Below are 24125 nucleotides of genomic sequence, written 5' to 3'. Positions count from 1 at the left end.
GGGGGGCGGAGATTTCATCAAGGAGAAACAACAGAAGTTTCAAATCATAGCCTGGCCAGTCACAAAACTGGTTTTCAAAGCTTCTCTGATGCGCACCGCGCCATGCTGTGCTCCTCTAACCGCCCTGGTGTCTGGCTGCGCGTAATCAGCGGCCAGGCGATTTGCCTCTACCTCCTACCCAGCCATAAATGTCTCCCCCTTACTCTCACAGGGATTGTGGAGCGCACAGCAAGCAGCAATAACAATGGGGATATTCTTTTCGCTGAGGTCTGAGCGAGTCAGTAAGCTGTATCGGCGCGCTTTTAAATGCCCAAATGCACATTCCACCACCATTCGGCACTTGCTCAGCCTGTAGTTGAACAGGTCCTGACTCCTGTCCAGGCTGCCTGTGTACGGCTTCATAAGCCATGGCATTAAGGGGTAGGCTGGGTCCCCAAGGATCACGATAGGCATTTCAACATCCCCAACGGTTATTTTCTGGTCCGGGAAGAAAGTCCCTTCCTCCAGCTTTCTAAACAGAGCAGAGTGCCTGAAGACGCGAGCATCATGTACCCTTCCCGGCCAGCCCACGTTGATGTCGGTGAAACGTCCCTTGTGATCCACCAGGGCTTGCAGCAGCATTGAAAAGTACCCCTTGCGGTTTATGTACTCGGTGGCTTGGTGCTCCGGTGCCAAGATAGGGATATGGGTTCCGTCTATCGCCCCACCACAGTTTGGGAATCCCATTGCAGCAAAGCCATCCACTATGGTCTGCACGTTTCCCAGAGTCACTACCCTTGATATCACCAGGTCTCTCATTGCCCTGGCAACTTGGATCACAGCAGCCCCCACAGTAGATTTGCCCACTCCAAATTGATTCCCGACTGACCGGTAGCTGTCTGGCGTTGCAAGCTTCCACAGGGCTATCGCCACTCGCTTCTCAACTGTGAGGGCTGCTCTCATCCTGGTATTCTGGCGCTTCAGGGCAGGGGAAAGCAAGTCACAAAGGTCCATGAAAGTGCCCTTACGCATGCGAAAGTTTCGCAGACACTGGGAATCGTCCCACACCTGCAGCACGATGCGGTCCCACCAGTCTGTGCTTGTTTCCTGGGCCCAGAATCGGTGTTCCACGGCATCAACCTGCCCCAGGAACACCATGATTTCCACATTGCTGGGGCCTGTGCCTTGTGAGAGGTCTAGGTCCATGTCCATTTCCTCCTCACTCTCGTCGCCGCGCTCTAATTGCCACCTCCTCGGCTGGTTCCGGTTTTGCTTTGGCATGTCCTGGCTCTGCATATACTCCAGGACAATGCGCGTGGTGTTCATAGTGCTCATAATTGCCGCAGTGATCTGAGCGGGCTCCATGATCCCAGTGCTAGCTATGGCGTCTGGTCTGAAAAAAGACGCGAAAGTAGCATCTGACGGACCAGGGGAAGAAGGGAGGGAGGGAGGGACGAGTGACGACATGGCGTACAGGTACAGGGAATTAAAATCAAGAAAGGTGGCTTTGCATCAGGGAGAAACACAAACAACTGTCACACAGAATGGCCCCCCCTCCAAAGATTGAACTCAAAAGCCAGGGTTTAGCAGGAGGGAGTGGGGGAAGCAAATAAATACAGAATAAATCTATTTTTTACATCTTAAGACAACGGTGCAGCATGACTGATAGCCCTCGGCATTTTCTGGGTGCTTGGCAGCAAATACTGGGCGCTTGGCAGTTAGCCTTCAGGTCTATTGCACAATCTGATACCCACTGCAGTATGACAACGATGGATACCAGTCGTAATATACTATCTACTGCCCAAAAGGCAAGGGGTTGCTGCTGTGTAGCAATCTAGCCCCACGTCTGCCAGCCCCATGTCTACCAGCACCTCCAGATCGCCCTCGGCCTCTTCTGGGTGCTTAGCAGACAATACTGGGCACTTGGCAGAAAATAGCATACTACGACTGATAACCATCATTGTCTGCCCAGGTGCCCACGATCGACAGCCACTGCAGTACGATGACGACGGATACCAATCGTAATATACCATCTTCTACCAAAAGGCAAGGGGCTGGTGCAATGCAGCCCTCCGGCTGCCAGCCCCACAGCTGCCCGCACCCAGATCGCCGATGAAGGCTACCAGTCATGCTGCACCGTCTACCGCCAAAAGGCAGTTAGCTGCTGCTGCTGTGTAGCAATGCAGTCCCACGTCTGCCGGCACCTAGATGACATATGGTGACGGTGATCTGAGCTGAGCGGGCTCCATGCTTGCCGTGGTATGTTGTCTGCACAGGTAACCCAGGTAAAAAGGCGCGAATCTATTGTCTGCCGTTGCTGTGACGTAGGGGGAGGGACCTGACGACATGTACCCAGAACCCCCCGCGGCACTGTTTTGCATCATCCGGGCATTGGGATCTCAACCCAGAATTCCAATGGGCGGCGGAGACTGCGGGAACTGTGGGATAGCTACCCATAGTGCAATGCGCCGGAAGCCGACGCTAGCCTCGGTACTGTGGACGCGGTCCGCCGACATTATGCACTTAGAGCATTTTATGTGGGGACACACACAATCGGCTGTATACAACCGATTTCTATAAAACCGGCTTCTATTAATTCGATCTAATGTCGTAGTGTAGACATACCCCCAGAAAGGTAACTTTGCCTCGTTTGTGAAGAGCTTTATAAGTCAGCATAAACAACTAACATGAAGCTAGCGTGACAGCAAGTTAAACAACTGGAAGAGTGTGCAGTATTATGTAATGTAACTATCTGCCAGTAAAAATTTTAGCTGGTGATTTTGTGCCAGCTGCAGCCTATTAAACAAGCTGGAATTCCAATAAGCAAAGCATTTCAATATTCACTTTGGAAGGACACAAAGGTATGGATCAGAACTTCTACATCAGAAAAGGAAAGACAAAGCCAGGTCCTGCAGAAATGTTTCTTAAAAGGTGGGAAAGTGTTTTGAGGACTACACGGACAAAAGAATCTCTGAGGTCCCCAAACCCACAACCCTAGTTCAATACTTCTGTTTCAAAAATAGGGAATTTCAACCAATGTCTTCAAATGCTTTGTAATTTTGCTCATCTGACAGAGTCATCATTTGGTGCACATAAGTATTACACTGTATGGTGATCTGACAGAAGGCATCTTTTACTTTACCCAGATTTTTGAAAGGTGAACATGGCTACAAACATTTCTGGTATAAAATTTAACCAGCAACGGCAAGGACTCTGGACAAAAATCCAAATCATTGCATAATTCCACACTTGCCATAAACTCTCTTTAAATATTCGGGTTTGGATTCTTCGTGAAAGCTATGGAGAGTCTTACTGTACTGTATCATATACACAGGATTATGAATTGTAGTTAAAATAAACTATTTCCTAAAAGGTAGATAATTTGGCAAGACCATCCATTTTCTGTCCTCTGGTGTCCATGCCCTGTCATGGTGGGACAGCTTGCATGCTCTAACAATCCCCAGAGTCTGTGTCGGCGGGGGTTTTTTGCTCCCGGATTGGTCTGTGGGGGAGGGGCCAGACAAAACAGACACCCTGGTCCTCCAGGTTGGGGGTTAGGCACAGGGCTAACAACCCTGGCCTGTAAAAAACAAAATATGTTACAGAAACAGCGACGGAGAAATCGACCATTACTGTGTGTGATAGCCTTCAGGAGTCAATTACCCGTATGAATGCCAGTGGTGAAAGCCGAAAGGAAGCCACTGGCATAAAGACTGAAGTGCTCAACACCAAGACAAAAACCAAACTTGGTTTTTGGAACGTACGGACAATGTACGAAACAGGGAAACTAGCTCAGGTCACACCAGAGATGAGACGCTACAGCTTACACATCCTGGGTGTCAGTGAGAGCAGATGAATGGGATCAGGAAGATTAACAACTGCCTCAGGAGAAACTTTGCTCTTTTCTGGACGGGATGATGTACAACACTATGAGGTGTTGCCATCCTTTCGAAGAAGGGAGTGGAGATTCCCTGCTTGAATGGAAATCCATCAGCAGCAGACTTGAGAGCCAGACTGAAAGGGAAACATAATAATATCACCCTGATTCAGTGTTATGCTCTGACAAATCACAGTGATGAAGAAGGAAAGGACAAATTCTACCTTATACTACAGGAGGAGTTAGAGAGAGTGTCACGTCACGACTTAACTATCGTCATGGGAGCCCTGAATGCCCAGGTCAGTAAGGACAACACAAACAACGGCAGAGCAATGGGAAGACATAGGTGTGGCACCATGAATGAAAACGGAGAAAGGCTTGTTGATTTCTGTAATATGAATGACCTAGTCATTGGGGGAACCCTATTTCAACATAGTGAAATTCACAAGCTGACGTGGTGTTCTCCAAATGACAGAGATAAGAACCAGATTGACCATATCATGATCAATGGCAAACGGTGACACTCACTGACAGGTGTGAAAGTGAGAAGGGGTGCAGATGTTGGCAGTGACCACCACCTTCTGACAGCCTCCATCAAGCTAAAACTGAGAAGTGTGGGTCCACCAAACAAGGGACAGGGACGTTATGATATTGACAAGCTAAAGTCCCTTGAAATACAGAAAGCCTTTGTTCTGCAGTTAAAGAACAGGTTTCAGGCACTTGCAGACCTGGATGAAGAGGAGGGGAATGCGGATGAGGAGATCAACACGAAGTGGTACAAAGTAACAGTAATTTATAAACAGAGCCGTGAAGCCTGTCTAGGCTACAGGCAGAAGAGACGGAAGGAGTGGATTACACACAGCACATGGAACGCCACAGAAACCAGACGAGCCCTGAAGAAAAAAGTTTTAGACACAAAATCCAAGAAGCTAAAGGACAAATACCCCGAGAAGTATAGCAAGGCACACTGGGAGGTCACACACCTTGTGAGAGCAGACAAACGATATTATAGTGATAATCTGGCAACACAAGCAGAGGATGCAGCTGCTCGTGGTGAACAAGGAACCGTCTACAAAATGACACGGCTTATCAGTGGTAAATGGCAGACACCAACAAACACTCATCAGGAATAAACAAGGACACCTACTAACAATTGAAAAAGAACAAGAAATGCGCTGGACAGAGCATTTCAAAGAATTGCTGAACAGGGAGCCACCTAAAGAGGAAGCAAACATCTAGGAGGAAGAAGATACCCCAACTAAGGAAGAGATCATTCAAGCCATCAAATCCTTAAAAAATGGGAAAGCTCCTGGCAAGGATAACTTGAATGCAGAATTGTTCAAGGTAAATCCTAAATTAGCAGCATCTATCCTGGCCCCTCTATTTACATCAATCTAGGAAAGGGAAAAAGTGCCAGATGAGTGGACCAATGGGGTTATGGTGAAGATACCAAAGAAAGGAACTCTTAGTGATTGTAATAAATGGCATGGTATTACATTTTTATCTATGCCAAGCAAAGTATTGTGTAAGATCATAGTCTAGCGTATTTCAGAGGCAGTTGATAGTGTTCTCAGAAGAGAGCAAGCTGGTTTTCGGAAAGGGTGTGGATGCACAGACCAGATCTTCACTCTACAAAACATAACAGAACGGTGCTTAAAATGGCAACGGCAACTCTACATAAATTTCATAGATTTTGAGAAGGCTTTTGATAGCATTCACAGGACCAGCCTATGGTGCATTCTGCGGGCATATGGAAGTCCTTTCCGTATAATTAACGTCATCAAAAGCTTCTATTTCAACTTTACATGCAATGTTGATCACAGTGAGCTCAGTTTTGGAGTCAAAACAGGAATACTTCAGGGGTATGTCATGTCTGCAATCAACATTGCCATCCACTGGGTAATGCAGTGTACAACAGAAAACATGCCAAGAGGCATTAAATGGACACTCTTCTCATCCCTTGAAGACCTGGACTTTGCAGATGATGTCATTCTCCTAGCACATACCCAACACCATATACAAGAAAAAACAACTCGACTCAACGCATTCAGCCAGCAAATTGGACTGAAAATCAACCGCAATAAGACATATATCATGAACTTTAATATTGCCTCACCATCACTGACAGAGGATTATGTTCTCACCAATGTAGAAACATTCACATACTTGGGCAGCATCATCAGCCAGGACGGTGGAACAAGCCAGGACATCCGGAACAAAATCAATAAAGCCAGGAACACCTTCAAGAGCTTAAATATAGTCTGGAAATCATCAAAATACCAAAACCAAACTCAAGATTTATCAGAGCTGCATACATTCAACACTACTTTATAGTGCAGAATCCTGGGGAATGAGAAAGTATGAAATGTTCAAACTGTCTTCATTCCACACAACCTGCCTCAGAAAAATCCTCTGCATCTTTTGGCCCAGAACAATTTCAAACCAAGATCTATTGACGCAGTGCAGCCAAGAGGATCTAAGCACCATCATTGCCAGGAGGCATCGGAGACGGATTGGTCATGTGCTTCGGATGGAAACTGATTCCATCACCAGAGTAGCAATAAGATGAACACCTGAAGGCAAGCAAAAATGAGGCCGCCCGAAAACAACATGGCGAAGAGCTGTGGAAGCCGAGCTGAAAAACCCTGGCCACAGCTGGGGAACCATTGAAAGACTTACCAGAAACAGACAGGAGTGGAGGAGCTTCGTCACTGCCCTAAACGCCAGAGGTGTAATAGGAACATGACGATGATGATGATCCATCATTTTAACAATGCCACCAGGCAGATCTAAATTTTTTCTGCTCTTAAATAGCAAGTGACCAATCTGAACCTTTTCTTTTAAGGTTCAAAAAGTCCTCTGGAGAAGTGGAGAGCAAGACCTCCCAATGACCTATTTAATCTGATTAATCTTTATGGTAGAGAGTGGAATTCAGTGGTAAGGAACTTTCAGTTCTTCAGCTTTGTTCTCCCCATTAGGTACCACCATAATCAATAAAAAAGTTATGTCTCTGAGCACACTGTAAAAATAATTGTTGGTTGGCTCATGTAAATGAGTAGGTGCCTCAGTCCAATTCTGATTAGAGAGAAGTTTACATCATGAAATTAATTGTCACAATTGGCTCTAACTGTGACCAGTGCTGGTTGTCTCATCAAAAGGGCCAAGGATTGAACAGACATGGAAAATGACTTCCCTCTGAGCCCTGAAGCACCATTTATATTAAGCATCAAACAGAGCTGAATGAACAATTTAAACTGTTCCAACTGAATAGGTTTTGAAACCAGTCTATTATAGATGGGGGCACAGGAGCTTTGGAGACGCTTGCACTGCACTCCCATTAGCATGCCCAAGTGTATTCTATGGATAAACAGAAGACTTCAGTGTTCAAATCCATCAATTTGACACCTTTCACAAACACTAAATTCACTTTTAAAAAAAGTAAATTAAAGATTTCCAGATTTCTATATGTACAGCACACAGGGCATGATCCTGAGAAGCTGAGCACTCAGAAATCCCCTTTACTTTAATGGTCATGTTCAGGGCGGTAAGATCAAGGCTGCTTCCATTTAAAACAACAAAATTCCCAATGACTAAACTGGATGCAGAAGTGGACCCATAATTTGCAATTCTATAAGAGTTCATTGATACTTACACGAGATGCTGCATAAATAAGTAACATTGTACATACCCATTGTATGCCATCTTGTCCTGACTGGCTTCCTTTAACTTTTGAAAAAACAGCTCCATTCTAGCAAGAAGAAGGACAAAAGATATTTTGAAAGCTAAGATGTCCCAAATGGTGGTTTTGTTTAGATTTATAAAAGGAAATTTTACATATTTTTTTCACTAACACTTTACATTTCAAGGATTGCAGTTTTAAGTTACTTATATATGTTACATGGAGCAAAAAGCACGGCCAGTAGTATTCACTTAATATATTTAGAAGGACCATGCAAGGATTGCTGGATCTAGCCTTATGTTTCCAAGTCAATAGGCCAATTAGTAAAATAAAAAAGGACAGAGTGGGTTAGAGTAGATTAAAAAAAATCAAAACAAAACAATTTTTTTAAATGTAAATTAAATATAGGTTTATTTTAAAAATATACATATTTAAAATTACATTTTGAATTGACAACCTGTGTTTAGGCCTAAACTTATTATAATATATTAAAATCATTTAAATTAAGTACAAAAAATAATATTAAGCGGTACATGTTTGCTGCCAAAGTATTAAAGAAAGTCAAATTACTGAACTCATGGAAGTCACTGGCCAAAGGACTTGAAATCAGAGTATGCTGAAGTGCTAAACCAGCTTTTGACAGCAGTATCCTCTTCTGCAGTTGCAGCAAGAATACTTCCTTCATTTCAGCTTGTTCAGCAAGTTCAGTGCATTCAAAGTTAAAAAAGTAATTGGGAGTTGGAAAAGGAAAACAAGCTTTCTTGCTTTTCAATCTATGATTAAAAACAAGGTGAGATGATGATATCTACTACTTCTAAATGAAGACATGGTAACCAGAAACAATAAGTTCAATTCACTAACTACAGATAATACTTCGTTTAATAAATCAGTTAGTTGTAAAGGCAAAATATGTTTTGATAATTATTTTCTTATGCATCCAGGCTATTTAAGGTAGTTTTATTTAATTTAAAATGCTAGTTTTCTGCATTTTAAATTTAATTTGAATTTCCATCCAACTAGAGCTTGACGCAAAATGCAAGTTAAAAATTTATCTAGCGAATAAGAAATGCATCATTCACCATTTTCTAACATAAAAAAATATAAAAATTAAGTAACTTCTTTTAAGTTAAGCAATATACTTGCTTAAATAAATGTGCATAAATACAATGTACCCACCTGGTTAGCAAAAAGAAGCACCACATTTAGTTAAAAGGCTACATTTAGTTGCAATCAATGTTTGAATGGTTACTAACCAATGAAAATCAAGCTCTCTTATGGAAAATAACTAAAATGCAAAACACGATTCAAATTGATTTTTTAAATCAAGGTTTCCTATTTGTTGATTTAAATCATGATTAAAGTCAGTGATTTAAATTAATCCACTCTGAAAAAGGAAGATGAAATAATGCCAGTAGCCTCAGAACACTGGGGAAAAGTCATACATGAGGTTCAGTGGTGCAGCCTGTCAAAGATATGACTGTCGATGGATAAGTTTGAGAAGGAAAATATTTGTGTCATAAGAAAATATTTGTGATAAAGCCTCAGATTCCTAGCTACCTAGTGGACAATGATTTCTAATTCACAGCTTTGCTGTGGACAGCATATGAGGAAGCCAGACTGTAATGTCATGTAACACTAAGAAGACTTCAGACTGAATAAGGGTTCCCCCCACCAAAAGAGCTAAGCCAGGAAATTAGATACCAACAGACTCTCCTTCTAAAGAAGGAGAAAGTGAAGACATAATGTTGCCTTCAGTTCTTGTACTGTGTGAACTGAAATCTAGAGATAAACCATTTAATCCTCATGAGGCAAGATTTCACTTCGAGCAGCATTTTAGCTAATTATTGCCTTTATTTTCCCATTATGGAAAGATTACATCTAAATCAGAATCATAACTACAGGAATTTACATTTGGTATCTAGAAAGCTTTACAACAGAACCCCAGAGACAAGTTAAAGGTGACAGATTCTGCAGAAACAGTAGCTTCTTTTAATTTTAACACATCTGTTGAAGATGCAGCAAACAACAAATTGCATTTTACTTTTTTGCTTCCCTAAACAGCCTTAAAGAAACTCCATTTGTCTCAAGTTGCAACACAGAATCATACATCAGTCTGGGTTAAGTCAAAGTGCATGCACTCAGGAAGTTTAAAAAAAAAACTTTTGATGTACCAGACTGAGTTCAAATGCGCAGCAAAACCTGGAATTGCGGAAATTCAGTCTAGTGTCTGATTTCATAGGTAAAGTCTTTGTCTAGCTGGCAGTGTGGCTCAGGATTGAGAGTAACATTCTAATCTCATCTGTTCTATGCTACCTGCTCACTGTGTCCTGTTGGGTAATGTATTTAATTTTTGCATGTCAATTTTATGGTAATAGCTGTCAATCCCACAGGGATTTTTGAGTAATAATTAGTTAATATTTGTAACGCACTTGAGCATAATAAGTACTATTTTAATTTTTTTTGTGCCAAATTCAAGTCTTTAAAGTGATTTTTTTTTACCTTTGGAGATAAGTAGTACTTATAATAGTACAACTGGAACAGGAGAAACACTGAACTTGTCAAAGTAAGAAGAGCCAAAACCACGTTCTTATTAATTCTCTGCATTAGTCTTCAGGGCTCACTTGGTTATCACTTGAAAGCAGCTCAGTCTTTTTCATCTTTTCAGATTGCGTATTACTTCTTTGCTTTTCTGTGAGCAAAGGAAGGTCACTTAGTTTAAGTAAAAAAAATACATATAGAATCTACTTTTTAATAACAAGGTATAACAGTTCTGAAAAGCTAATTGAAACTATAGTAAATGCTGTGAACATAAAGTACTTACAGAAGAAAAAAAGTAATGCAAATTATGAGTAAATCCACACGAAATAGGAGCTAATCAGTGAGACTGCTGGGTTTCTAGTCTTATCTTTGAAAAAACATATTTTAAACAAATAAAACCCATTCAAACTACAGCCAATCTAGATGCAATCCTAACTATATAAGCTAGACATCTAGGAAAGCTACTGGAGTGAGAATACCATCAAAGTGCAACTATCATGTTTAATAAGGAACAATCACCTACTGAAGGGGAAGAAATGCCAACTAAATAAGGGAGACTACCTAAAAAGACTCATTGGCTGGGGAGAGGAACAATTTTAGTATTGAGACCATTTTGTTATTTAAAATATTTAACTATAATGGGAGAAAGAGGAAAAACAGATCCACAACAATCAGAGCAAGAAACCAGGATTAATTGCTAGGAAAGAGAACGTTGTCCTCTTTTGTGTTTTATTTTTCCTTTCACTTGACCAGAAATTGGGACATCTAATGAGAATGCAGTGAAACTTCATTCTGTGAGAGAAAATCCTGCATTTGAGGAGACACCAGACATTAGAACAGTCATTTACACTGTGATTACATCTCTGATTATGTCTCATGTATTGTGTTGTTCAGAGTGATAACATTTGGTTCATTTCCTTTCTTCAATCCTGCTCTTCCTTAGCTAAATAGCTTCTGGTTCCCTGTCCATATAAGACAGGGGTTCTCAAACTGGGGTCGCGAGTTGTCAGCCTCCACCCCAAACCCCGTTTTGCCTCCAGCATTTATAATAGTGTTAAATATATAAAAAAATGTTTTTAATTTATAATGGGGGGTGGCACTCAGGAGGCTTGCTATGTGAAAGGGGTCACCAGTACAAAAGTTTGAGAACCACTGATATAAGATGAGCTTAAAGTAGTACTGATGATGCTAGTCAAAAACATAAATCAGAGCTTTAAACATAGTGAGTTTGAACACCAACATTTAATTATAGCAGTAGTAGTAGAACGCAACTACCATTCGGGGGATCAAAGTTTGAGACTCCAGCTCAATCTGTCACTTCTGAGCTGGCATAATTTGGGAAATCTGCTGGGTGGGAAACACCTACAGTTCTTCTCTAGTAAGGCTTTCAGCTACTTTATAAATTGGATTCTATTCTGGCACTAACACCAGCATACAATCAAACAGTATGTGTCTGAGATATGAAAGCACTGTCTGATTTCAAAAGTAAAGGATTTGTCTGGTTGGCATAGCGGTCTGAGCTCAGGATAGGGAGTCAAATTCTAATCTCATCTATGCTAGCTACTCACTATGTTTCAGGTAATTTAAGCACGTCAGTTTTATTGTAACAGTTGTAAATAATCCCCCCGCCCAATGTATTCTGAGAGGACTTGGTTTTTTTTTAAATCTCATTCTTCTGAAGCATCATGGGCGATCAGACATTGGACAGGGAGGGCTAGGACTCTGAGGTAGCACTGAGCATTCTCTCAGGTGGTTGGCTGGCTGGATTTTGCTCACATAGTCAGGGTCTAACTGAGCACCATATGTGCGGTCAGGAAAGAATTTCCCCCCAGATCAGATTAGCAGTGACTGGGGATGAGGGGGTGTCACCTTCCTCTGCAAACTGTGGGTGCAGGTCACTTGCCAAGATTATCTGGCCATATTTCACGTAATCCCTGCCATTGTAAGGGCCTCAGACATTGGTGCACTCTCCTATTCTCTGTCTGGGGCATGTAACAGGCTAGTCTCCTGTGGACTGTAATACTTGGGTCTCATTTCGGTCATCGGTTATTGTGCAGGTACAGGGTAGTGACCTGTGATCTAGAGGTGGTCAGACTAGATTTGTGGTTTTCAACCTTTTTTTATCTGCAGACCCCTAAAAAATTTCACATGGAGGTGTAGACCCCTTTGGAAATCTTAGACATAATCTGCAGACCCCCAGGAGTTCGTGGACCACAGGTTGAAAAGCACTGGACTAGATGATCTCATGGTCCCTTCTTGCCTTAAATTTTATGTTCTGAGGAATTCTATGTTCTGGGGAATAGTTAATCTTTGAAAAGCACTTTAAGCATATTTAAGGTTGCCAACCCTCCTGTTTTGGCCAGGAGTCTCCCGGAAGCTACTGAAGCTAATCTGGGAGATTTTAGGCCGCTAGAAAGTCCGGCAGTGCAGCGGCTCCAAGCCAGGCACCCTACCTGCCCTGGTTCTGTGCCGCTCCTGGAAGCGGCCGGCATGTCCAGCGGCTCCTAGCAGGAGGTGCGGCCAGGGGGACTCTGCGCGCTGCCCCAAGCGCCAACTCTGCTGCTCCCATTGGCTGGGAATGGGGAACCACAGCCAATGGGAGCTGCGGGGGCAGTGCTTACAGGCACAGCGCTGCCAGGCCGCCTGTGAGCCTAGGAGCTGCTGTTGCTTCTGGGAGCTGCCTGGTCAGAGCCTGCACCCCAAACCCCCTGCCCCAGGTCAGAACCCCCTCCCCCAGCCCATGCCCCCACCCCCTTCCTGCACCCCAACCTCCTGCTTCAACCCATAGCCCCCGCCCACCCCCAACCCCCTGCCCCAGCCCATGTCCCCACCCCCTTCCTGCACCCCAACCCCCTGCTTCAACCCATAGCCCCCGCCCACCCCCAAACCCCCTGCCCCAGCCCAGTGAAGGTGAGTGCGGGGGGGGGGAAGGGGTCTGGGGAAGGGGTCAGGGCAGAGGGCGACGGGGACGGGGTTTCTGTGCTCAGACCCCTGGCAGCCCTAGTGTTACTCGGGCTCAAGGCCGAGCTCTACGGAGCGTGGGGGGGGGGGGGGGGGGGGGGGTTTCCCCCCTCAGGGGCCGGGCAGCGCTTCGAACGCCCCGCCTGGGGCGACCCCGACCGGCACCACGGCTCCGGGCCGAGACCAGCGGCCTGCCCGAGTCACCCCACGCGGGCAGGGACCGCCGCTGCGAGCGCGCTTCGCTCCCCGGCAGCTGCAGAGCCCGGCCCGGCGCCGGGGCCGGTTCCCCCGCAGCTCCTGGGGGCCCTGCACCTCCCGACCCCGTTCCCCACCAGCTGGCCGGGGAGCGGCCCGGATCCGGCCCGTGCTCGGAGCCCACGGGGCGCCGGACCCAGCCAGGCCCCCCTCCACACCCGCACGGGCCCCGGGCTGGCGCGGGCAGCCCCGCGGGCCGCCATTCCGTTACCTGGGCCGCCGCCGCGTCTGCCAGGGGGCGTGGTTTGCAGCAGCCGTAAAGCGCTTGCCTGAAGAAGGGGGCCTGCGGCTGGTAGAGCGGTGGGACAGTTTGCGCATGCGCCAGGAAGGGCGCGAGGACGCCCGCCCAGCGAGCAGGGTGTGCGGGGGCCGTGCGAGCGCTGCACGCGGCCTGGGTCACGCTGCTGCCGCCACCGACTCAGCCAGCACGAGCCTGACAGGGAAGCGTCAGGGGATGGGTGGTTGTGGCACTTCAGGGGAGGGGTGTGTGTGGCAGTGACATCACAAAGGCCTTTTGCAGGACCTCAGCCTATTGGTCAAAGGTGGTGGTGACCTCACAGAGAGATGTTGACATCAGCCAGGCAGGACAGGGGCGCAAGGCCAGGGAAACCTCGTAGACCCCTGTGGCTTAGCTTCAGCAATTCCCCTTCTCGAGGTCTCTGTTTGAGAGAGTATTAGGGTTCACGTAGGTGAGCGCGAGGAGGAGCCTTTTTCGAGTTTTCTCCTTTCCTTTTACTGGTTTTACTAGAAAACAGACGTCCCTGTTGAGAAGGTAAGAGCCTCGGAGAGGTTTGGAACCTGTTCAGTCTGATCCACCTGGTGCCAGCTGAATTCTAGGCATGGAAAACACTAGTTTAAGGTGGCAGAATTTTATAGCCCACCTGGGATTTTGTCCCATATCACTGGGGACATTAGGGTTTGTCCTTTTTGTTTTACCTTTTCCACTATCCCTCCTTCCTTTCTCTTCATCTCTTACTTCTTTGGACCTTTCTCCTGTTCCCCTCCCACCGCCAGGAGGGGTGAGGTGGGCTGGCTCCAACTGGCTGTAGGATCTGCTGCTACAGGGGTTGTGGGTTAGGAGTGTTCCTCTTGGGGAGGCAGAGCAGAGAATGAGCTTGGGTAGAGTCAAGTTCTTCTTGTCCTGGTTAAGTGGTGACTGGGCTTTTAAGGGGACCATGCTGATCGTTCACACACACACCCTGCCGAGTGCTGCAGGGAGGTGAAGGAGGAAACGGTTGGCACAGAGATGAAGCAGACCGAAGTAGGGACAAACACAAGGGTGGAGCAGTCCATGGTGGGTTCCTGTGCGCTGCCCTGAAGGGAGTATAGAGCATGGGCCTGGGGAAGGCCAAAACTCACATCCAGGTAGATCATCAACCTACTCCTCTGTCCCAAGGGCCAGGAAGGCCTCTGGTTTTTGCTCTCTTCGGTAGCTGGAGCTGCTCTGATTTGGGGGTGGGGTGGGCAGAGGTGGGAAGAGGCCATAGGATTTAATCAAGTGTCAGGGGGAGACTCCCCCTCTGCGGGAGATTACGTTGCCCCTCTGTGGGGAATCCCTTCCTTTCAGATGCTGGACTCTGCCAGGAAGCCCAGCTCCCATCCCTAGCAGCTTGGCTGTTCCCTACCTGCTGTGCACCAGGCCCTCTGCAGAGAGCTGCTCTGGGCAAGGACTGCAGAGCCAGCTGTCATCCTGGTAGGTGTAGCCCCAGGTTCCATAACCCTGACCCATGGTCTCCCTCCGCTGGCAGGCTCTGAAGAAGGCCTGCCCAGAGACATGGATGCCATGCTGAAGAGCTTGTTGACAGCAACCCCCAGCACAGACAATCTCCAGCACATCTTGGAGGTGAGCATAATGGTCAGGGGGAGCAGGAATTTTACCTTAGCCCTGGGGAGGCCTGGAAATGAGAGACTGGATGATCCACGTTTCCATTGTGTCCTGCTACCTGAGAGCCATCCGTGGTCAGGGCAGTCAGTGCAGGGCAGTGTTGGGGCCCTTCCACCTTCAGGGATAGAAGGAAGGTGCTGGTGCTCGACAACAGGGCTCTGCCTGGTTCTGTTGAGCACTAACTCCAAGACCCCAGGCAGGCTTGTGGAGTGAGAGCATCAGACCCCTGTGAGGTCCAGGAGAAGGCCCTCCGAGAAGAGCACTGGCTCCTTCCTAGGAAGCTGCTGAGATTCTCAAGGAGGGATTCATCCCTTCTCTCCCATGGACACAGAGGATTGTAAGGAGCAGGGCGTTGTCCTTTATCCAACAGAGACCTGTCCTAGCTCTCACCCACAAACCTGGGAGAGAGCTGGGCACTTGACCGGATCCTACCCCTGCACTTGCCCTGGTACACTTTCTTCTCCCCTTCTGCCTTGGCTATTAAGCTATGGCTCTATGAACATGAAACAAACAGGAACTTCTTCTCTATCTCTAAGCCAAACTGGTTTATCAAGTCTGACCCCTCAACATATTTCAGGGGGCGTATTTCCAGTACATGTATATAACTCATTATACCCCACTCAGACCTACATCACACAAGGATATTCATCACCAGAGTGTTGTCAGCTTTCCAAACATAAGAGCGGCCATACTGGGTCAGACCCAAGGTCCAGCTAGCCCCATATCCTGTCTTCCGACAGTGGCCAATGCCAGGTGCCCCAGAAGAAATGAACAGAACAGGTCATGATCAAGTGGTCCATCCCCTGTTGCCCAGTCCCAGCTTCTGGCAAATAGATGCTAGGGACAGCATCCTTACCCATCCTGGCTAATAGCCATTGATGGACCTATCCTCTATGAGCTTACCTAGTTCTTTGTTGAACCCTGTTATAGTCTTGGTCTTCACAACATCCTCTGGCAAGGAGTTCCACAGGTTGACTATGTGTTGTGTGAAAAAATACTTCCTATTTTTATTTTTCAACCTGCTGCCTATTAATTTCATTTGGTGACCCCTAGTTCTTGAACGATGAGGAGTAAATAACATTTCCTTATTTACTTTCTCCACACCAGTCATGATTTCAAAGACCTCTTATCATATCCCCCCCTTAGTCATCCCTTTTCTAAGATGAAAAATCCCAGTCTTCTTAACCTCTCCTCATTTGGCAGCTGTTCCATACCCCTCCAGATCCCTTTCTTGAGTGGTAACAGCTAATTTAGATCCCATCATTTTATATGTAGAGTTGGGATTGTATTTTCCAATGTGCATTTCTTTGCATTTATCAACGTTGAATTCTGAACATTGAACATTGCCATTTTGTTGCGCAGTCACCCAGTGTGGTGAGATCCTTTTGTAGCTCTCTGCAGTCTGCTTAGGATTTAACGATTTTGAGTAGTTTTTTTATCATCTGCAAATTTTGCCACCTCACTGTTTACCACTTTTTCCAGATCATTTATGAATATGTTGAACAGCACTGGTCTCAGTTCAGACCCCAGGGGGACACCACCATTTACCTCTCTCCATTCTGAAAACGGACCATTTATTCCTACCCTTTGTTTCCTATCTTTTAACCAGTTACCAATCCATGAGAGGACCTTATTAGGTACCTGTATGGTACAATAATTCTGCATTGACTCAGTTGATTCAATTGCTTATTCTTTGGGGTGCAGAGACCCTCTGTTCTCCCCCTGGGGTGACAGAACCCTGATTGTCACATCTGTCTTTCAGGCTCTGTCCCAGCCTCTCACAGAGATGTATCCTGCAGCCAACCCAGCTCAGGGAGCAGTGGAGACAGGTGATCTCATCCTGTCAACCCAAGCAACATGGGTCTCATTGAGGCTCAGATGGAAGATCCCATGCATCTCCTGGAGGTAAGAACCGTTGACTCTTCCTGCCACTTGGGGCTCTTGCAACAAACGGGGCTACTGCTACATACCCTGGTTGGGAGCTTTCCCTATCCCTGGATCCCAGCCCTGGTACAGAGACCTATTTCTCATCATGATATCCTCCTTTTATTCTCAGAGGATGTGTCCAGGATCCTGGATAATGTTTTCTGCAGGAGGTTTGAACGGGGAGAGATCACTCACTGTCCGGACCCAGAGGTCTTCAACCCAGGGCTGTAGGGTTCATGGAAGCAGCCACACTCCAACCCTCCACCTGGAAGCCTGCTGAAAATTGCTTACCTAGGACCCATGAAGTTCAGCCCCAGTTTGAGGCTCCACTCCTGAGGTCCTATTGGAGGAGTCCCAGAGAAGCTAATTGGCCCTCTGGCCCTGCTTAAGGCAGCAGCAGGAAAAGGAAGCTGACTGAACACCAGGGCTGCTCCCTGTTCTGGACCATGTGCTGCCTGTTTCTGCTGCTGCTCCCCTGGCTTGATTTCGTGGCATCTGATTTGTGGTTGTGATTGCAAGTTTCTCTTGTGCTTCTGATCTTCCAGAATCCTGACCCAGCTGAGTCTCAACTCCTGTCATGTGAGTGTGGACTCTGGCTCTGACCAGTAGGTCTGGCTGCCCTTGACCGAGCCGTGACATTGTACAATTTCTCCAATGCTCTTTTTTGCTGTCCAGGTACACCAGTACCTTGTCTCCCAAAGTCCTGGTTGCCTGCTATTCAAGGGCTGAGGGGTAGTGCTTGTATTGCCCCCACCCCCACCCCAGCTGCTTTTCCTATGGGAATCTCCCTAGAGCAGAGGAGAAATCTCCTCTTTTCTTAGGATCAGTCCCAACAGTAATTCCACCCACCCTGGCCTCACCTCAGCTACTTTGTTGACCTGGGATCAGGGACCACTTTTGAAGCCCTTAGCATGTGGGTGGAGGTGGGAGCAGAGGCTGAAGCTCCAGCAGTTTCCACCAAAGAACACCACCTTGTCTTTCTATGGTCTGACTAGGGCTCACCATCCATCTTGGAGCTGAACACCAAATGGGAGCTGATAGATTGTCCTTGGTGGGCCATGTTCTTGTGTGTGATGGAGCTGTGTGCCAGAGAGGGCCAGGAGAAGATGCACCATACATGGCCAGGACTGGGCTAAACAGTCTGTAATGGTAGGTGAGTCAAACCTTGGCCACATATAGATACCTTAGGCATCCGTGGGGACTGAATCTGGGCCCTTCGCTGCCAAGAGCACAACTCACTCCAATTTGAGTCATTACGGTAGTGACCCCTACCAGCCCCTCTGAGGGGGTCAGTATTATCTCTGTTAGCTGGCGCACAGGGATGGAAAGCAACTGCCTGCAAGGTCACACACAACATCACTGCCAGAGGCAGGAAGGAAGCATGGTACTGATACCAGTCCAGCTCCAACCACTAGACTCCACCCGCCTCTAAAGCCAGAGAACCCCAGGAGCCCTGACTTTGACAGCTAGGCCTTAAATTACAAGACCAACCTCCCTCCCACTCAGGAAGCCATAGAAAGGGACTATCTACTGAGCTCCCCTTTGCAATGACAGTGTCAGAGACCATTGCTAGTGGGTGCCAAGTGACTGAGCAGGGAACTCCTTGAGAGACTCCTAGAGTCTTGCAGGTGTTTCACTGTGACCCTCTGGGGTCTGTGGAAAGAGAGCTGCATTGAAGAGACTCTCCTGCTCTAACAAAAGGTTTCTATGCTCCTAGAGAGTCAGCCAGTGAGGCCAGTTTTCAGAATGTGGAAGAGCTGTTTGGTGATGGGTTGGAGGATTCACCATGTAGGTGGCAGCAGCTGCAGTGCCTGGGGTCCCCATGGGCCAAGCCTCCACTCCTGACACACTAAGCTAATTTCCCACTGCTCTCAGTGGGGCTTTGGCTTTAGCTGCTGGGCCTGCATGCCTAGACAGAGGACTCAGGTATTTCCATCATGCTGCTCAATGGCAAATACAGCCATCCACAGAAGTGAAGAAGAATGGAAGTGAAAGAGTAAAGCTGGAGCATCCGCTGAGCTGCTGCACTCAAGTGAGCAGAGCTGGGGAGAGAAGAGGGAGAACGCGAAGGTGGCTGGTGGCAGTAAGGAGGAAAAACAGTTTGGGAGCCAGGAGCGTAGAAATAAATAGTTAATGATGAATACTGCGGGCTTTGTCTTGTGTGGTGAAGGGTTGAAAATGGGTCTCTTTACTATCACACTCAACTTTAAAATAGCCTTGTACGATGAAAGGGCAGGTCTATAAAGGTAAGAAGTCACTCTAGGGGCTTGACATCCCAGTTTCTGTCACTACTGCATGCTTCTATCAACATGATCTCAAGCCAACAAATCCCTGAGGTGGTAGCAGTAGTGAGCTCTTTTTCTGGACTAGCCATCAGAAAAAGGACACAATACATGTGGCCAAGGAAATAGAGAGGCATGGGGGTCAGTCGCAGTGTTGCCTGTTAATATGGCTCTTGTCAGGGAGCACGGCAGGTTACTTTGGACTAGGTAGGAGCCACATGTCTCCAAACCTGCACATCCCGAGGCTCCAGAGACCTCTCTTCAGATCCCAGAGCTTATGTTATGTGTCCTCTCCTGCCACACTCACCTGTTGGTGACTAATGCAGTCACAGAGTTCAGGCTCAGTGTCATGCATTCCTCTGGGCTGCAACAAGCAGGAGGACTTGAACTGCAATGGATCCTCCTGTGCATGGGCTGAGTGGGCAACCTCCCTAATGCCATATCTGGTTTCCAGCCCATCTACACTAAGGAGGAGGTGATGGACTTACCCCAAAGGTGGGTGTGGGAAGAAGCAGAGTGAAGCGATGATCAGAAAGCCATCCCATAGCATTCCACCTAGAGTCATTCCAACAACCACCTGGCTCCTTCCTGCTGTAGGCCGCAGCCCCTAGGTTCCATAGGGAATTTTTGAATGAACCCTCTAGAAAGCTGCCTCTGGCTCTCTACAAGCTCTCACACAGCCCTATCATGAGAGGTAAGGAATAAGGTCCTGCCTCCCACAACAGCTCAGGGGAATCTTCTCAGAGAAATCACTACAGGGCGTTATGCATCTCTACAAACAGATCACTTTGCATTGTGTAGTCAAGAAGCTGCACCACTCTTTTTAGAGAAACATTAACACCCACAGGGATTTCTGCTCTAAATACTCCGGGCCTGAGGGAAGGATTCTGTGGGAAAAGAGGCTGTTCCCTTGCTCCAATCCAGGCTCTGCTGTTCTGATGCTGCAGAGCAGATAGGGAAGGCTTGAGGGTTCCTGGAGAGCATGCTGCAACACCATCAATCCCATGCTGCAATGCCAGCAATCCCATTCTGCCTCAGCCCTAGGGACACGTTCTCTTTCTCCCCCGGCAGCTTCCAATGGAGGGAAGAAAGGAACACGTAAGATGGAGTCTCTCCCTGGCTTATAGATAACCCAACCTGCAGTAACCCAAGTGTGGACTCAGAGGAATGCTGTGGTGCAGTGTATGTGCCCTGCAAGACATCTCTCGTGAAGGGAAGCAACACTGCTCTTGGCACTGAAACTTGGGCAATAAGGAAGAGGAGCTGGAAATTCTCCCTGGGGTGGGGAAATGGGGAAACCCGGTGGGACGATGTGTATGACTGGAATGTTAATGTCACTGGTTACAACCCATTGAGGTAGGGGAGAGAGGATAAAAGTGGTGGGCAGGGTGGCACTTTACATTAGACCAGCGGTTCTCAAACTGTGGGTCAGGACCCCAAAGTGGGTTGCAACCCCATTTTAATGGGGTCACCAGGGCTGGCATAAATTTGCTGGGGCCTGGGGCCAAAGCTGAAGCCCAAGCTCCACTGCCTGAGGTTGAATCCAAAGCTTGAGGGCTTCAGCCCTGGACAGTCAGGCTCAGGTTGCAGGCCCCACATCTGGGGCTGAAGCCCTTGGGCTTTGATTTTCGCCTCCCCACGCAGGGTGATGGGGCTCGGGCTTTGGCTTTCCCCCCACACCTGGAGCGGTGGGGCTCGGGAGGGCTCAGGCTTCAGTCTCCCCTCCTGGCGTCGTTTAGTAATTTGGTTATTGAGAACCCCAGGACCTTGAATGGATAGGGATCAATCTGCTAATTCACACAGCCCAGCAGGTGAACCGGTGGCGGGCTGGCACAGTTCACTGAATCCAAACCAGAGAGCAGGAAACCTTTCTCCTTTTGCACCTGTCTGTGACTTGTGGGAAGAAATTAGGTTAGCACGGGGGACTTCCTACTGGGAGACAGACGGGGAGGTCTCCCGTAGCCAGGAGTAAATCATCCTTGGAGATTTTGAAAAATTATAATGCAAAGTACCCAACTAGGGGTGACTCTATTGTGGGCCTCCTTGTGGTGGATAAAGATGAACTGATCACTGGACTGGATGTTCGTGGTTGCTCTGGGGCACTGATCATGACTTGACTGTATTCAGTAAGGACCAGTAAGGAGGTTTTGGAACAAATTGATAAATTAAACAGCAATAAGTCACCAGAACCAGATGGTATTCACCCAAGAGTTCTGAAGAAACTCAAATGTGAAATTGCAGTACTACTAATTAACTGTGGTATGTAACCTATCCTTTAAATCAGCTTCCATACCAGATGTCTGGAGTATAGCTAATACGACACCAATGTTTTTAAAAGGCTCCAGAGATGCTCCCGGCAATTACAGGCCACTAAGGCTAACTTCAGTACCAGGCAAATTGGGTGAAATGATAGTAAAGAGCAGAATTATTAGACACATAGATAAACACTATTTGTTGGGGAAGAGTGAACATGGTTTTTGTAAAGGGAAATCATGCCTCACGAATCTACTAGAATTCTTTCAGGGAGTCAACAAGCATGTGGATAAAGGTGATCCAGTGCATATAGTGTACTTAGATTTTCAGAAAGCCTTTGCCAAGGTCCCTCACCAAAAGCTCTGAAGCAAAATGGGATAAGATGGAAGGTCCTCTCTGGGATAGGTAACTGGTTAAAAGGCAAGAAAGAAAGGGTCTGACTAAATGGTCAGTTTTCAGAATGGAGAGAGGTAACGAGTGGTGTCCCCCAGGGGTCTGTACTGGGACCAGTACTGTTCATCATACTCCTATGTGATCTGGAAAAAGGGGTAAACAGTGAGGTGGCAACATTTGCAGATGATACAAACCAACTCAAGTTACAGAGTGGTAGCCGTGTTAAGCTGTATCAGCAAAAAAAATGTGGAGTCCTTGTGGCACCTTAGAGACTAACGAATTTATTTGGGCATAAGCTTTCATGGGCTAAAACCCACATCCGATGAAGTGGGTTTCAGCCCATGAAAGCTTATGCCCAAATAAATGTGTTAATCTCTAAGGTGCCACAAGTAAACCAACTCAAATTAGTTAATGCCAAAAGAGACTGCAAAGTGTGGCAAAGGGATCTCACCAAACTAGGTGACGGGGCAACAAAATGGCAGATGAAATTCAATGTTGATAAATGCAAAGTAATGCACATTGAGAAACATGATCCCAACTCTACATCTAAAATGATGGGGTCTAAATTAGCTCTTACAACTTAAGAAAGAGATCTTGGAGTCATTGTGGATAGTTCTCTGAAAACATCCACTCCATGTGCATCGGCAGTCAAAAAAGGGAACAAAATGTTGGGAAATCATTAGGAAAGGGAAAGGGATTGTTACCCCAAAATCTCTGTGTGGAATAATAAGGAGGTGACATATACAACAGGTTCAACTCCTACCAGCATCTCTCAGCTGGGAGAATTAGAAATCTGTGTGCCTCCCGCCCATGTTGCATTGAAATAAAGGATAGAAAGAATATAACCTTAAACAGAAAGCAGATTTATTAAGGGATAGATACAACTGGGGGAAGATTCACTATGGGGAACACTACAAATACCCATGAATAGATTCCAGCAAGGGGGCATAAAGCCCAGGCCCTTAAACTGTCCCTTGGCTAAACTAATAAATGTCCAAAAAATAATTACTGTCTCTCTTCTAGCTGCAGGTGGAGGACACTGGCAACGGATGGTCCGTCTCAGGATCTCTGGAACATGGGAGGATCTGGCTCTCTACTGCCCAAGCAGGAGATCAACAGATCTGAGCGGACAGTGCAGCCTTCACTGGATCCTTTGGTGGATTACAGGAGTCAGGTAAGTATCCGAGTCCTTGACAGATGTTAATAAGCGAAGTCTTGATCTGATGCCACACAAAGAACCTGGACATGGCTGCCTCGATGGTGGACAGCACCTGCATCACCACTAACAGTCCCTTATACGCTCTCTGAGGCGCGCATTCCTGAGGCACACTCTGACAGGCACCGCTCCCAACCGGTTCCCACCAGTTCTCTGTCCCTCAGGTTCCGTGAGGAAAACAGAGTTTTGGCGGGAAAATGCCATGAAGAAAGGGTACCATAATGGCGTTCAAACCCTTCCTATCATATGCGCCATCTTGAATTTCTAAACTCCATTTTGAATTGCAGCAACATTCCTAACAGAATATGACCATGTACCAAAATCACCTTACAGGATAGGTAAGAAGACCAGAAATGTAATATTGCCTCTCAATAAATCCATGGTATGCCCCATCTTGAATACTGGAGCTGGTCTGAAAAAGATATCCTGGAATTGGAAAAGGTACAGAAAAGGGCAACCAAAATTATTAGGGATATGGAACAGCTTCCGTATGAGATGAAATTAATAAGACTGGGTGGAGATTTCAGCTTGGAAAAGAGGTGACTAAGGGGGGATATGATAGAGGTCTATAAAATGGTGACTGGTATGGAGAAAGTAAATAAGGAAGTGTTATTTACTCCATCTCATAACACAAGAACTAGGGGTCACTAAATGAAATGAATAGGCAGCAGGTTTAAAACAAAAAAAGGGAGTATTTCATCACAGAACACACAGTCAACCTGGGGAAACTCTTCGCTAGAGGATGTTGTGAAGGCCAAGACTATAACAGAGTTCAACAAAGAACTAAATAAGTTCATGGAGGATAGGTCCATCATTGGCTATTAGCCAGGATGGGCAGGGATACAAAACCATGCTCTTGAAGTGTCCCTAGCCTCTGTTTG

General features: G+C 46.7%; 1 protein-coding gene across 1 annotated transcript in view; it reads right to left on the bottom strand.

Moving 5' to 3' along the window:
• Positions 1 to 13551, bottom strand: part of FKTN (fukutin) — a 41562-nt gene extending 28011 nt beyond the window's left edge. Inside the window, exons 1-3 of the mRNA XM_026650846.2 lie at positions 13501 to 13551; positions 10035 to 10224; positions 7545 to 7604 (exon numbers count right to left, since the gene is read on the bottom strand). Of these exons, the coding sequence (XP_026506631.1) occupies positions 7545 to 7604; positions 10035 to 10139 (165 nt within the window). The 5' untranslated portion in view covers positions 10140 to 10224; positions 13501 to 13551. The remainder of the gene's footprint in view (positions 1 to 7544; positions 7605 to 10034; positions 10225 to 13500) is intronic.
• Between the last annotated feature and the right edge of the window lie 10574 nt (positions 13552 to 24125).

The sequence above is a fragment of the Terrapene carolina genome, unplaced genomic scaffold (assembly GCF_002925995.2).
Source record: "Terrapene carolina triunguis isolate 2854851 unplaced genomic scaffold, T_m_triunguis-2.0 Scaffold94, whole genome shotgun sequence".
Taxonomy (NCBI): Eukaryota; Metazoa; Chordata; order Testudines; family Emydidae; genus Terrapene; species Terrapene triunguis.
This window is presented reverse-complemented; position numbering and strand designations above follow the sequence as displayed.